The sequence below is a fragment of the Martes martes genome (genome assembly GCF_963455335.1).
Source record: "Martes martes genome assembly, chromosome: 5".
Classification (NCBI taxonomy): Eukaryota; Metazoa; Chordata; class Mammalia; order Carnivora; family Mustelidae; genus Martes; species Martes martes.
This window is the reverse complement of record NC_137892.1, coordinates 12,975,102-12,989,519: the sequence shown is the minus strand read 5'-3', so window position 1 is coordinate 12,989,519 and position 14,418 is coordinate 12,975,102. Positions and strand designations below refer to the sequence as shown.

At 37.9% G+C, this 14,418-nt stretch overlaps 1 protein-coding gene across 1 annotated transcript in view; it reads left to right on the top strand.

The window, feature by feature from the left end:
• NLRP3 (NLR family pyrin domain containing 3) overlaps nt 1-14,418 on the top strand; it is a gene marked incomplete at its 5' end in the record, with an annotated part of 35,805 nt that overhangs the window by 11,454 nt on the left and 9,933 nt on the right. The window contains one exon of the mRNA XM_080804786.1: nt 782-952. Within this exon, the coding sequence (XP_080660912.1) occupies nt 782-952 (171 nt within the window). The remainder of the gene's footprint in view (nt 1-781; nt 953-14,418) is intronic.

Here is a 14,418-nt window from a genome sequence, read left to right as displayed (position 1 = left end):
TCCAGCAACTTCACTTCCAGGTATATAAAAAGCAGTGTAATCAGGCATCCAAACCTGTATTTGTATACTTGTGTCCATAGCACCGTTATTCACAATAGCCAGAAAGTAGAAACAACTCAAATACCCATGGGTGAATGAATGGATTAAACATGTGGTAAGGGGGTGGGCTTGGGGGTAGAAGAATGTGGTAGATATATGCATACAGCCTTCAGGAGAATTCGGACACATGTTGCAACATGGATGCATCTTGAAAACATTATACTAATTAAAATAAGCCATACACAAAAGGGCAGATATGTGTGATTCCACTTACAGGAATGACCTAAAATAATCAAATTCATAGAGGCAAAAGGTAGAATAGTGGGTCCTGGGGGCTGGGGAGAGAGGAGTGAGGAGTTAGTGTTCAGTGTGTACTAAGTTCCAGTTTGGAAAGATGGAAAACTTCTGGAGATGGATGGTGGTCACAGTTACACAACAAGGAGCAGTACTTAAATGCTACTGAATTGTGCACTTAAGGATTACAATGGTAAATTTTATGTTATGTAAATTTTACCACAATAAAAAAAAAGTGTAGGGAGCTGGTAAGAATGAGTATTGGCATGGGCTTGGAAGGTGTTTACTTGCTATTACACCAAACAAAAGGAAATAAACTGTTAATATACAGTTTGGACACTCTTCCCGTGTGTGGAAAGGACTAGAAGCAGCATCGGAGCAAGTGCTTCCGTGACTCACAGACGGTGAGGTGAGAGAAATGTATGACATTCTGCCATCTTTATGGAAGGTTGGTCAGTTGCTGTCTCACATCAGCATGTTGTGAGGACCTTGCATCCGTCCTGAGCACCAACCACTCCCTGACCAGACTCTACTTGGGGGAAAATGCCCTGGGAGATGCAGGAGTTGGAATTCTATGTGAAAAAGCAAAGCATCCACAATGTAAGCTGCAGAAACTGGGGTAAGTCTTCATCGGTATCTCAGCAGAAATCAGCTTCTCTTCAGGGATGTATTGCTTGGGAAACATGGATGAGGGTTGCTCTATAGTAGGATGATCAGACAGAGTTGAGGGTAGAGAATGGAGGAGACAGTATATAAAGTGGTTGGAATACTAGATACTGCTTTCTACTAGTAAGGTATTTGTGACTATAGAACTGAAAGAAGCCTTAGGGATTGCTCAGCTCAATCTCCCACTGGGGGAAACCATTGTTTCTCAGACATTCACATGGATAGTCACTGGTTTCGTGTGTGGACTCTTCCAGGCACACCAGCCATTGCTGCACATGTGGCCATTGCAGTAGGAGAGAGTTCTTATTTCTACATAACACCTTTGGCTTCTGTGTGTTGGTCCTTGTTCTGCTACCCAGGGCTCTGCTGAGAGGTATTGATCTCAGTTCCCCAGAGACAACACTCACATTCTAGGCCTTCTCCTCTCTTGCCTGGACATCTCTAAATTCTCAAGAAGGATATAGCTTCACGCCTTCACCTACATAGTCACGTTGTCCTAGGGAAGGGTTGTTCTGTTCATGTCCCTGTTTGAAGTACAGTGCCCAGACCTGAACCCGATACTCCTAAAGATGTATGGCGGAATTTTCACCTCCTGTGGCAGGGCCCTGTAACTGTCACAGAGGGAGCCTCTGATTTCCTTGTGTTTTTGGCAGTCACATCAGATCACATGTTCATATTGGAATTCTGCAGTAAATAATAACGTGAAATTCTGGTGTGTTTTCTAACATTAACAACCAAATCTCTGCAGACTTCCAACTGGGTGCCGTACAAGTCAATTCAGTTTTGACACTATCTACTCAGAGGTAGTGCGGACCCCACAGGTTAAGGACCTAGTCCTACATGTTCCCACACTGACAATATCAGATATCAATGCAAGTAGTGGCACAGGTTACTTGCACTTCTTTCTGACTCAGTTATGACCTGGGGGTTTTTACACACCCTACCTCAGGTTTTAAAGTTTGCTAGGACCCCTCACAGAAATCAGGGAAACACAACTTACAGTTACATTTATTATAAAAGATATTATAAAAAAATACATATAAACAGTGATACAGGGTGAAGCCGAGAAGGGTCCGGAGCACAGGGACACTTGTCCCCATGTAGTTGGGTCATTTCACCCTCCCAGCAATGGATGCATTCACCAACCCATAAGGTCACCAAATCTCATTGTTTAAGAGATTTTATAGAGTTTGATCAGCCTTCCTCCTTTCTGCCTCCTCAAGGTTGGTGGATGGGCTGAAAGTTCCACCTCACCAACCGTCTGATCATTTTGGTGACCAGCCCCATCCCAAGGCTATCTGTGGGACTTACCTTCAGTCACCTCATTACTATAAACTTACCTGTGATCAGAAGGGGCTCCTTTGAATAGGAAAAGAGTCTGCTTCACTTAGGACATTCCAAGGGTTTTAGAAGCTCTGTGCAGGAACTGGGGACAAAGACTAAATGTATTTCTCATTATGACACACAAAATATCTACTGATAATCATGTATTTAAACATGTATCATGGCTCTTTCATGATCATTTTACATGGATTATCTCAGCTGACTTCATAAAAATTATGCCAAATAGATATTAGTGTCTCTAATTCAAATAGGAAAAAAATGAGACCAAGAGAGCTTAAGACCTTTTCCCAAGGACACTTGGAGAGAAGGCAGTGGAACCCATGAGGACACAGCCCAGTGTAACCCCCTGCCTGTTCCCTTAACACTAGTGCAACACTGAGTCATGCTGTCTTGCTGTCAGGCTTTCTAGGGGGCATCTACATCCTTGTCTGGGCCTCACAATCTTATCTTTTTTTGGACAGATTGCTTAGGCATTTTTGAATTGTGATTCTGTCAATGTTATCTCTACCTACAACAAGCAAACTGTAAATGTCTTCATTGACATTACTGATATAAATACCAACCATATCAGCACCAAGACAAAATATAACAGAAAGGGTCTTTAATGAGGAATAATACATTAATTCATCATTACAACCTACATATGTTCACAACACTCTGATATTCTTCTACCTGTCCCATCAACCCATCCTCAGATATCACCGCATCTCTTTCCTTGGAAAGCCCTATCTTCAACATCTCCATATCCTCTCCTTCTTACTCTACCTCAGCAATTTGGCTTCTGCTACTCCCTATTTGTTCAACAGACATATTTTGGCCCCTTTATTTCTGGGCACGCTCGAGGCTCACTTGTAGCTGCTGACAGTGGCAGTGAGTAAGACAGACCAAGAGTCATTTTTCACAAACATTGGTAGAGCAGGCAACAGACACTAGACAATAGACAAACAATATACAGTACATGCAAGTGACATAATAAAACTGGAGTTGACAGTGAGGTCTGCTTTCTTGTCCAAGTGTTCATCAAATGCCTCTTGAGTGACGTGGGATCAAGTACCTAGTGAAGTGAAAGTATGAGTGGTGAAGGAGTCAGAGAAAAACAAACAAACAAACAGACAGACAAAAAACAAAACCCAGGGAAAAAATAGAAGGGAAGAGGCCCAGAACATAGACTCTGAGTTGGTCCTCAGTGATCCTGGTTCTGACGTATACATCCTTCCCAGTCTCTTTTTTTGTTGATATCTGCTGCCTTTAATTCTCCTCATCTTCCTGAAACTCTTCTCTCTTGTTTTTGGGGAATTGCTCATTCCTTCCTGTGAATTTTAAAACTTCTCCTTCTCTGGGTTCTGCATTGACCTCTCATCCTGTGGTCTGGGGAATTTCACCACTGGTTTTCTTTTTACTGATGTTTGTACACTCTCTGGGAACTTTTATATGCCACTTAGCTTCAAAAACAATGTGTACAGAGATGGCTCCGAAAAAAGGTCTTAAACTCAGGTATAGTTCATTAACTTTTCTTTTTTAATAGATTTTTATGCCTTAGAGCAGTTTTAGATTCACAGAAGGATTGCGGGGAAGGTACTGAGATTTCCTATATGCCTTCTGCCCCCTTACATGCATAGTCTCCCTGTTATCAACATTGCTGACCACAGTGGTACATTTATTACAGTTAAGGACTTAATGGCATATCATAATCATAAAGTGCTCAGTTTATATCGGAATTCACTCTCAGTTATGTACATCATATGAATTTGGGCAAGTGTATAATGACATGTATCTACTACTGTAGTATCACAGAAAATACTTTCATTGTCCCCAAATCCTTCCCTTTTGCTAATCCTGACCAACCACTGTTTTTTGTTTCTTAATCGAAGGAGAGTTAACATACAATGTTATATTAATTTTAGGTGTACCACAAAGTGATTTGACAATTCTATACATTATGCTATGCTCACCATGATAAATACAGTCACCATCTGTCAACATGCAAAGTTATTACAATTTTATTGACTATATTCTCTATACTGTGCTTTTTGTCCTCGTAACTAGTTTATTTTATAACCAGAAGTTATCCCCTTCACCTATTTTGCTTACCCAACCTGCCCCACCCTCACAGAACCACCGGTTTGTTCCCTGTATTTAAGATTCTGTCTCTGTTTTTTGTTGACTTCTTGTTTTGTTTTGTTTTTTAGATTCCACATATATATCATGTGATATATTAAATAGGATCATTTTCTCAATTTCTCTTTCTGTTCCATTATTAGTGTATAGAAATGCAACCAATTTCTGTATATTAATTTTGCATCCTGCAACTTTACTGAATTCATTTATCAGTTCTAATAGTTTTTTTGTTGTATTCTTTAGGGTTTATAGAATCATTTGATTGGCAAATAATGAAAATCTTTCTTTTTCCTTACCACTTTGGATTCCTTTTTTTTTTTCCCTTGTCTGATTCCTGCAGGTAGGATTTCCAATAATATGTTGAATAAAAGTGGTGGGAGTAGACAATCTTTTCTTATTCCTGGTCTTAGAGGAAAAGTTCTCAGTTTTTCACAATTGAATATGATGATAGCTGTGAGTTTTTCACATATGACCTTTATTATGTTGAAATATATTCCTTCTGAACCCACTTTGTTGGGAGGTTTTATCATGAATGGATGTTGTATTTTGTCAAATGATTTTTCTACATGTATCGAGATGATCATATGTCCTTTCTCTTATTAATGTGACATATCACATTGATTGTTTTGTAAATATTGAAGCACTCTTGCATCCCTGATAAATCCTACTTGACCATAATGAGTGATTTTTTAGTGTATTGTTGAATATTTTGTTGAGAATTTTTTCATTTATGTTCATCAGGGATATTGGCCTGTAGTTCTCTCTCTCTCTCTTTTCTTTCTTTCTTTCTTTCTTTCTTTCTTTCTTTCTTTCTTTCTTTCTTTTTTTTTTAGTGTCTTTGTCTGGTTTTGGTATTGGAGTAATGCTGGAGTCAGGGAATGAATTTGGAAGTTTCCTTCCTCTTCTATTGTTTGGAATAGTTTGAGAGGAATAGGTAGTACTATTTTTCAAATATTTGGTAGAATTCACCGGTAAAACCATCTGGCCCTGACTTTTATTTGTTGGTAATTATATTTGATAACTGATAAAATTTCATTAATTGGTCTGTTCAAATTTTCTATTTCGTCCTGATTCAATTTTGGAAAATTATGTTTCTAAGAATTTATCCACTTCTTATAGGTTGTCCAGTTTGTTGGCATATACGTTTTCATAAAGTTCTCTTATATTCATTTGTACTTCTGTGGTGTCAGTTGTTATTTCTCCTTCATTTCTATTTTCGTGTATCTGAGTCTCCTTTCTCTCTTAATGTGTCTGGCTAAGGGTTTTTAATTTTGTTTATAATTTCAAAGAACCAGCTCCTGGTTTCATTGATCTTTTGCACTGTTTCTTTAGTCTCTATTTAATTTATTTATTCTTGTTTCTTCAGGTAGGCTTGTATTGCTATTAAGTTTTCTCTTAGAACAGGTTTTGCTGCATCCCAAAGATTTTGGATTGCTCTGTTTTCATTTCGATTTGTCTCCATGGTTTTAAAAATTTCTTCTTTGATTTTTTGGTTGACCCATTCATTGTTTTGGAGAATGTTGTTTAACCTCCATGTATTAGTGTTCCTCACAGATCGTTTCTTGCAGTTCATTTCTGGTTTTTTACTGTTGTGGTCAGAAAAGATGCTTGATATAACTTCAAACTTCTTAAATTTATTGAGATTTGTCTTGTGGAGAATGTTTTATATGCACTTGAAAAGAATGTGTATTCTGCTGTTTCTGGGTGGAATGTTCTATATATATCTGTTAGGTCCATCTGGTCCAATGTGTTATTCAAAGCCACTGTTTTCTCATTGACTTTCTGTGTGGATGATCTGTCCATTGGTGTAATTGGAGTGTTAAAATCCCTTATTATAATTGTATTACTGTCATTTTCTCCTTCTATGCCTATTAATAACTGATTTACTTATAGGTATTCCTACGTTGGGTGCATAGATATTGACAATTGTTATATCCTCTTATTGGATTTTCCCATTATCATTATATAGTGCCTTTCTTTCTTTTTTTTTTTTGTTACAATCTTTGCTTTATTTATTTTTTTTTAAGATTTTATTTATTAGACAGAGATCACAAGCAGGCAGAGAGGCAGGCAGAGAGAGAGGAAGGGAAGCAGACTCCCTGCTTAGCAGAGAGCCCATTGCAGGGCTTGATCCCAGGACCCACTGAGACATCCAGGCACCCCACAATCTTTGCTTTAAAGTTTGTTTTGTTAGATACAGGTATTACCACTTTGGCTTTTTTTTTTTCCTTTTTCTATTTGTATGGTATATTTTTCAATCCTTTCACTTTTCATCTGTTTTTGTCTTTTTAAAAAAGATTTTATTTATTTATTTGACAGAGAGAGACACAGTGAGAGAGGGAACAGAAGCAGGGGGAGTGGGAGAGGGAGAAGCAGACTCCCCGCTGAGCAGGGAAGCTGATGTGGGGTTCAATTCCAGGACCCTGGGATCATGACCTGAGCTGAAGGCAGATTCTTAATGACTGAGCCATGCAGGTGTCCCAGTCTGTTTTTTTCTTTAAGTCTGTAGTAAGTTTCTTGCAGGGAACATGTAGATGGGTCTATTTTTTTTTTTTTTCTAAGTTTATTCAGTCAACCTATGTCTTTTGATTGGAGTGCTTAGTCCATTTACATTTAAAGTAGTTATTGATAAGCATGTGTTTATTTACATTTTGTTAATTGTTTTCTGGTTGTTTTTGTAGTTCCTTTCTTGTCCTCTTGCTCTCTTCCCTTGTGATTTGATGACATTCTCCAGTGTTATGTGTAGATTAAGTTAAAAACATTTTGGGGGGGTATTTATTATAGGTTTTTGACTTGTAGTTACCATGAGGTTCATATATAGCATCTTTGGCATTTATCAGTCTATATTAAGTTAATGGTTGCTTGAGTTTGAACACATTCTAAAAACACTAAATTTTTACTCCCCTTCCATGTTTTAATGTATATGATGTCATATTTTGTCTCCTTTTTTAGTATGTGTATCGCCTCACTGATATCTGTAGATATAATTGATTTTACTACTTTCATGTTTTAACCTTCATACTGACTATAAGTGATTAGTCTACTACCTTTACTGAATGTTTGCTATTATCAATTTTTTTTTCTTTTATAATTTTCTTACTTCTAGTTATGGCTTTTTCTTTACATTGAAAGCAACCCGTTTAACTTTTCTTGTAAGGTTGATGTAGTAGTAATGAACTCTTTTAACTTTTCTTCATCTGGGAAATACTGTGTCTCTCTTTCTATTCTGAAAGATAATCTTGCCAGGTAGAATATTCTTTTTTTTTAAATTTTTTTATTTTAATAAACATATAATGTATTTTTATCCCCAGGGGCAGGTAGAATATTCTTGATTGCAGACTTTTTCCTTCCAACATTTTGAATATATCATACCACTATTTTCTGGCCTAAAATGCTTTTGCTGAAAATTAAAAAAAAATTTCTTTATCATTACTTTTTTTTTGTCATTTAAATCGTTATGCATTCTTGTGTGAACCTCTTTAGGTTTATCTTGTTAGGAACTCTCCACTTGTTGGACCTGGATGTCTATTTCTGTCCCAAGATTAGAGAATTTTTCAGCTATTATTTCTTCAAATATGTTATTGCTCTTCTCCTTCTGGGATCCCTAGAATGTAAATGTTATGCTTGATGGTGTTGCTGAGGTACTTTAATCTATTGTAATTTTTTCTTTTTTTTTTTTTTTTCTCATTGTTCAACTTGGTTGGTTTCCATTACCTTGTCTTCCAGATTTTTGATCCATTATTCTATATCCTTAAATCTGCTGTTGATTCCCTCTGGTGTATATTTTATTTCAGCTACTGAATTCTTTATATTTGGCTTGTTCTTTTTTATATTTTCTATCTTTTTGTTGAGGTTCTCTCTGAGTTCATCTACTGTTTTCTGAAGTCCTTTATCTTTATGGCTGTTACTTTGAATTCTTTACCAGGCATATTGGTTTTCTGTGTTTTATTTAGTTCTTTTGCTGTAAATTTGTCTTTTTTTTTTTTTTTTTTCATTTGGGGCATATTTATCTTCCTCCTCAATTTGTGTGACTCTGTATTTGCTTCTTTGTATTAAGGAAGTTGTCTACATCCCCTGGTCTTGAAAGTAGTGACCGTGTGTGGAAAAGATTCTTTGATTCCTTATGGTGCAATGCTCCTGGTTAACAGAATCAAGCATTCCGGGTGTGCTCTTCTATGTGGACTTCATACAACTTCTTGTGCCTACTGTAGGTGCAGTGGATGGATGCAGATGCAGTTCCTGCTCTGTTGAGGAGGCTTCTGAGGCTGCTACAGGCTTATAAGTAGGTGGGGTCAACAATCAGGCTAGTTTTCTGGACTTAGCCTGTCTGCTACAGATATGGGTACGTGGAAAGGCAGGCCATTCTTCCTGTGCAGCCAGCTGAAAGGCTTAGCTGCTGAAACTGGGGCTACACTGGTGTGTGGGGTTATCTTCCTATCTCTGCAGGACAAGAGTCGCCTTGGAGTGGTGCAGGTCCCTGCTGGGCTGGTTTGCTGGTTTGGGTGGGGCAGCCATTTTGGGTGGACACTTGTTGAGGTGGGTGATTTGGATATGGTGGATCCGCAGGGGAACACAGAGTAGGGCATGCAATGTTAGTAAGGTAGGTGGAGAATGTTAGTGCTGGCTCCAGCTAGTTTCCAGCTATCTAGGTGAGGAAGGAAAAGAGAAATGGTGCCAACTAACACTTTTACTCTCAGAAAAATCTTCTGAAGACTACTGCCCCTCCAGAAGGTGATCTTAGATAAGAAAATAAATCATTTTCACATATACCCCAGGCACTTAAAAATTAATTAATTAATGAATTAATTAATTAATTAAAAAGGGGACAAAGGGCAAAGGGAGAGGCAAAGAATCTCAAACAGACTCCCCACTGAGCATGGATCCTGACACAGATCTCAATCTCACAACCCTGAGATCATGACCTGAACCAAAAATCTACTGAACCACCCAGGCTCCTCCCCCCTGACCAGGCACTTTTCAGTTGTGTGTTGTGTTTTGGGCTATATTATCTTTTATGTTGTTTATTTAAAATAATATTTTTAAGTTGGGGCACCAGGGTAGCTCAGTCCAGTAAGTGTCAGACAGTAAGTGTCTGACTCTTGATTTCTAGTCATGTCATGATTTCATGGGTCATGGGATTGAGTCCTGCTTTGGACTTCCTGCTCAGCAGGGAGTCTGCTTGGGGTTCTTTCTCTCTCCCTCCATCTTCTCCTTCTCCCACTGGTGCTCTCTCGCTCTCTCTCTCAAATAAATAAATAAATAAATAAATAAAACATTTTAATTTTTTTAACGCTTTTTTTTTTTTAAATTAGTCTCTGTACCCAACATGGGGCTTAAACTCACAAACCTATCTAGAATCCCACACTCTTCTGACTGAGCCAGCCAGGTACCTCTATTATGTTGGTTATTTTAGGGCAAGGATTACATTTTCTGTTGTCCTCTGGCTCTCCTAAATTTAAGTCTGCTGATTTTTAAAGTGCCCAGAGTTAAGTCCTACTGATTTTCAAAGCCAGATGTTATGGTGACTTGTCTTCACAGTTTGAGTCCCTCATGCTTGTGTTGTCCATCTCATTTGTGGTTAGACTTGCCAGGCATTTTGTTCTTAACTGGGCCTCCATGACTATCTTTTTTCCATGTGGCCTTCTTTCTGTGGAATATCTTTTCCACCAGTTTTCCAATTATTTTCAGAGTTTTGTTTGTACAGATGTAGCTCTTGGTGTGTCCATGGGTCAAGGTGAACTCAGGATCCTCTTATAACACCATCTTTTTAAAAAGTTTTTATTTAAATTCCAATTAGTTAATGTACAATGTACCATTAGTTTCAGATGTATAGTACAGTGATTCAGCACTTCCATACAACAGTCAGTGCTCATCACAAGAAGTGTTCTTAATCCCTATCACCATTTCACTCAACCCCTCACCCACCTCCCCTCTGGTAACCATCAGTGTTTCTCTATAGTTATAAGTCTGTTTCTTGGTTTGTTTCTTTTTCCCTTTGCTCATTTGTCTTGTTTCTTAAGTTTCACACATGAGGGATGCCTGGGTGTCTCAGTCGGTTTAAGTGTCTACCTTCAGCTCAGGTCATGATCCCAGGGTTCTGAAATTGAGTCCCACATTGGGCTCCTTGCTCAGCAGAAAGCCTGGTTCTCCCTCTGCCTACAGCTCCCCCTGGTTGTGCTCTCTGTCTCTGACAAATAAATAGATAAAATCTTTAATTAAAACAATTCGACACATGAGTGAAACTATATGATATTTGCTTTTCTCTAATTGACTTACTTTGCTTAACATAATACTCTTTAGCTCCATCCATGTCATTGCAAATGGCAAGATTTACTTTTTTTTTATGGTTGAATAACATTCCATTACACACACACACACACACACACACACACACACACACACCACATCTTGTTTATCCATACATCATTCTGTGGACATTTGGGCTCTTTCCATCATTTGACTATTGTAGATAATGCTGCTATAAACATCAGGATGCATGTGTCCCTATGAATTAATATTCTTGTGTCCTTTGGGCAAATATCTAGTAGTGCAATTGCTGGATCAAAGGGTAGTTCTTTTTTCCACTTTTTGGGGAACCTCCATACTATTTTCTGAAGTGGCTGTACCAGTTTACATATCCACCAGCAGTGTAAGAGGGTTCCCCTTTCTCCATATCCTCATCAATACTTGTTTCTTGTGTTGATTTGAATCATTCTGACAGGTGTGGGGTGATGTCTCATTTTAGTTTTGATTTGTATTTTCCTGATGCTGAGTGATGTTGAAAATATTTTCTTCATGTGTCTGTTGGCCATCTGTATATCTTCTTAGAAAAAAATGTTTATTCATGTCTTCTGCCCCTATTTTAAGTGGATTATTTGTTTTTTGGGTGTTAAGTTTGAGAAGTTCTTTGTAGATTTTGGATACTAATCCTTTAGCAGATATGCCATTTGTAAATATCTTCTCTAACTCAGTAGGATGTCTTTTAGTTTCTTAAATTAATTTTCTGTCCCATTTTCTCTCTCTTCTTCCAGGACTCCTAAAATACAAATGTTATTATGATTGATGGCAGTCACTGAGTCTCTAAGTCTTTTCTCATGATGCATAATTCTTTCTCTCTTTTGTTCAGCTTTATTATTTTCCATTATCTTGTCTTATATGCCACTAATTCCTTCTTCCACTTCTTCCAGTCTGCTGTTCATTACATCAAGTCTGTTTCTAGTCTCGTTTATTGTGTCCTTCATCTCTGATTCTTTTTAACTTTTATCTCTGTGGTAAGGGTCTCACTGTGGTATTTTATCTCTGTGGTAAGTGTCTTCTTTTCTCAAGCCCAGTCAGTATCCTTATGCTGGTTGCTTTAAATCCTCTACCACACATAACCTATAACTGTTTCAATTAGATCTCTGGCCATCCCTCATCTTGTTCTTTCATTTGGGATAAATTCTTCCATCTTGGCATTTCGTCAAGGAGAGATCATATAGTGTCAAGCATCTGGTGCTTCAGGGGGTATCTCTGGTGTGTGTTGCGTGCACCATGCTGTTGTGTTCTGGCTGCTCTTTCGGGCCAGTCATTTGAAGAAGCGTTCCTTCCCTGCTGTGGGCAGTGTTTGGTCCCTGACTTGCATGTGGTAAGTTTTAATGTGGTGTGTTCTTGTCTGTTTATAAAATGAAACCTGATACCACTTCCATGAGATCAGGGGACACTACAGAACTCTCTGGTCAGTAGATATGGTGTGGGCTGTGGTATGTGTGGTCTTCTTGGGGGAAGGGCCCACCATGCTGAGAGTGAGGCAAACTTTACTGAGAAGGGCAGAGTCTCCAGAGCACAGGGGTGCGGGGCTTGGTGTAAGCAGGTTAGGCAGCCGATGTGAGTTCTGCCTTGCTTTCTGCAGGTGATTTGTGTTTATGCTGAGGGATAGAGGAAGGAAATGGCACTAACTATTTCCTTTGTTCCTGGAGAGGGTCTCCTTGAATGCTTCCTTGAATGGAAAAGTGTTCCAGGAAGAGGGAATAATTGCCCCACTGTGTGCCCCAGGCATTTTCAAATCACTCTTTCAATGTAATCTGCTCTAGGAATAGGGTAGCACCCTCTAGGCTGTATCCCAGCCAAGCCTGCTGACTTTTAAAATCCAAGCTTCAAGCCCTGCTGTTTCTCAAGAACTCACAAAATTCAGTCTTTCTCAGTTTCCCAGCCAATGTCTTTGGTGAATCGTTCTCCTTGAACTTCCCCTATGTGCTCTCCTCTCTTTCACCCTTCTCTGTTACCATGGTTCCCATCCCACCCATGATCCATTTCTCCCTCAAACCACGTCTCTGACCTTCCTATCTTCTTCAATGTGCTCTCTTATGTCCCTTTAGTTCTATAGAGTGCTCTGTCAGTCTTCAGCTCAGTTTCTGGAGGTTTTTAAGATGATTTGTTAGATATCTAATTGTGTTCATGGAAGAGATGAACCTAGGGTCCTTCTACTCTGCAGCCATCTTCTGAATTTCTCCTACTCCGTCATCTTACTGAACCTCTTGTGTTCAAGTTTTGATACGTATGAATTAGGGGGCATACACATCTGTGTGAAGGTTTTTGCATGGAAATAAGTTTTCAGCTCCTCAGGATAAATATCAAGGAGAGATATTGCTGCATTATATAATTAAAGGATGTTTAGTTTTGTAAGAAATCTCAAACATGCCTTCTAAAGACGGTGTGTACCATTCTGCATCCCAAACACTGTGAATGAGCACTTGTGTTGCTTCATATCCTCACCAGCAATTGGCATTGTCAGTTTTCTATCATGGCAATTGTAATATTCATGTAGTCATATTTTGTTTTTCTTTTTGTTTTAACTTGCATTTCTTTGATGACTTATGATGTAGAGTGTCTTTTCATAAACATATTAGTCATTTGTGTGTATTCTTTGGTAAGGTGTCTTTGGCACATTTTAAATCAGGTTTTTTATGTTCTTATTGGGTGTGAAGGGTTCTTTGTATATTCTAAATAGCAGTCCTTTACCAGATATGTCTTTGGAGATATTTTCTCCCAGTATGGCTTGTCTTTTTATCCTCTTGATGGTATTTTACAGAAGATAATTTTAATTTTAATAAAGTTTAACTTACTGATTTTTTTTTCCCCTGCATCTTGCCTTTGGTATTGTATCTAACAACTCATTGTCAAGCACAGGTGATCTAGGTTTCCTCCTGTTATCTTAAGGGTTTTATAATTTTGTGTTTTACATTTAGATCTGTTTTGCATTAATTTAAAATTTTTTTACATAAATATATGAAGTGCATTACGATCAACGTCAAGAGACTTTTTAAAATTTTTTATTTTTTTTCACGTGGATGTCCAGTTGTTCCAGAACCATTTGTTGAAAAGATTAACTTTGGTCCATTGCTTCTTTGGCAAAGATCAATTGATTATGTTTATGTGGGTCTATTTTTGAGCTTTCTATTCTGCTTTGTTGATTACTTTGTCTGTTACTTTGGCGGTACCACATTGTATTCATTATTGTTGTTTTATAGCAACTCTTGGAGTTCAGTAATGTCAGTTCTCTGAATTTGTTCTTTTTCTTCAATATCGTGTAGATTGTTCTGGGTCTTTTGTCCACCCATATAGACTTCGGAGTCAATTTGTCAGTATCTTAAAAACACTTTCTGGGATTTTGTGGGAATTGCATCAAATCTATAGATAAAATTGGGCAGAACTGACATCTTGACAAAATTGAGTCTTCTAACTATGAGCATGCACTGTCTGTCCATTTATTTGGTTTTTCTTTGATTTCTTTCATCAGAATTTTGTAGTTTTTCTCATATGGATCTTGTACATATTTTGTGATATATGTCAGCATATATTTCATTTTAAGAGTTTTTTAGTAAATTCTTTCAGATTTAAAATGTAAAAGATCATGCCATTTCCAAACAGTTTCATTTATTCCTTTCCAATCTGTATATTTCTTTGTGTTTTTCCTTTTGT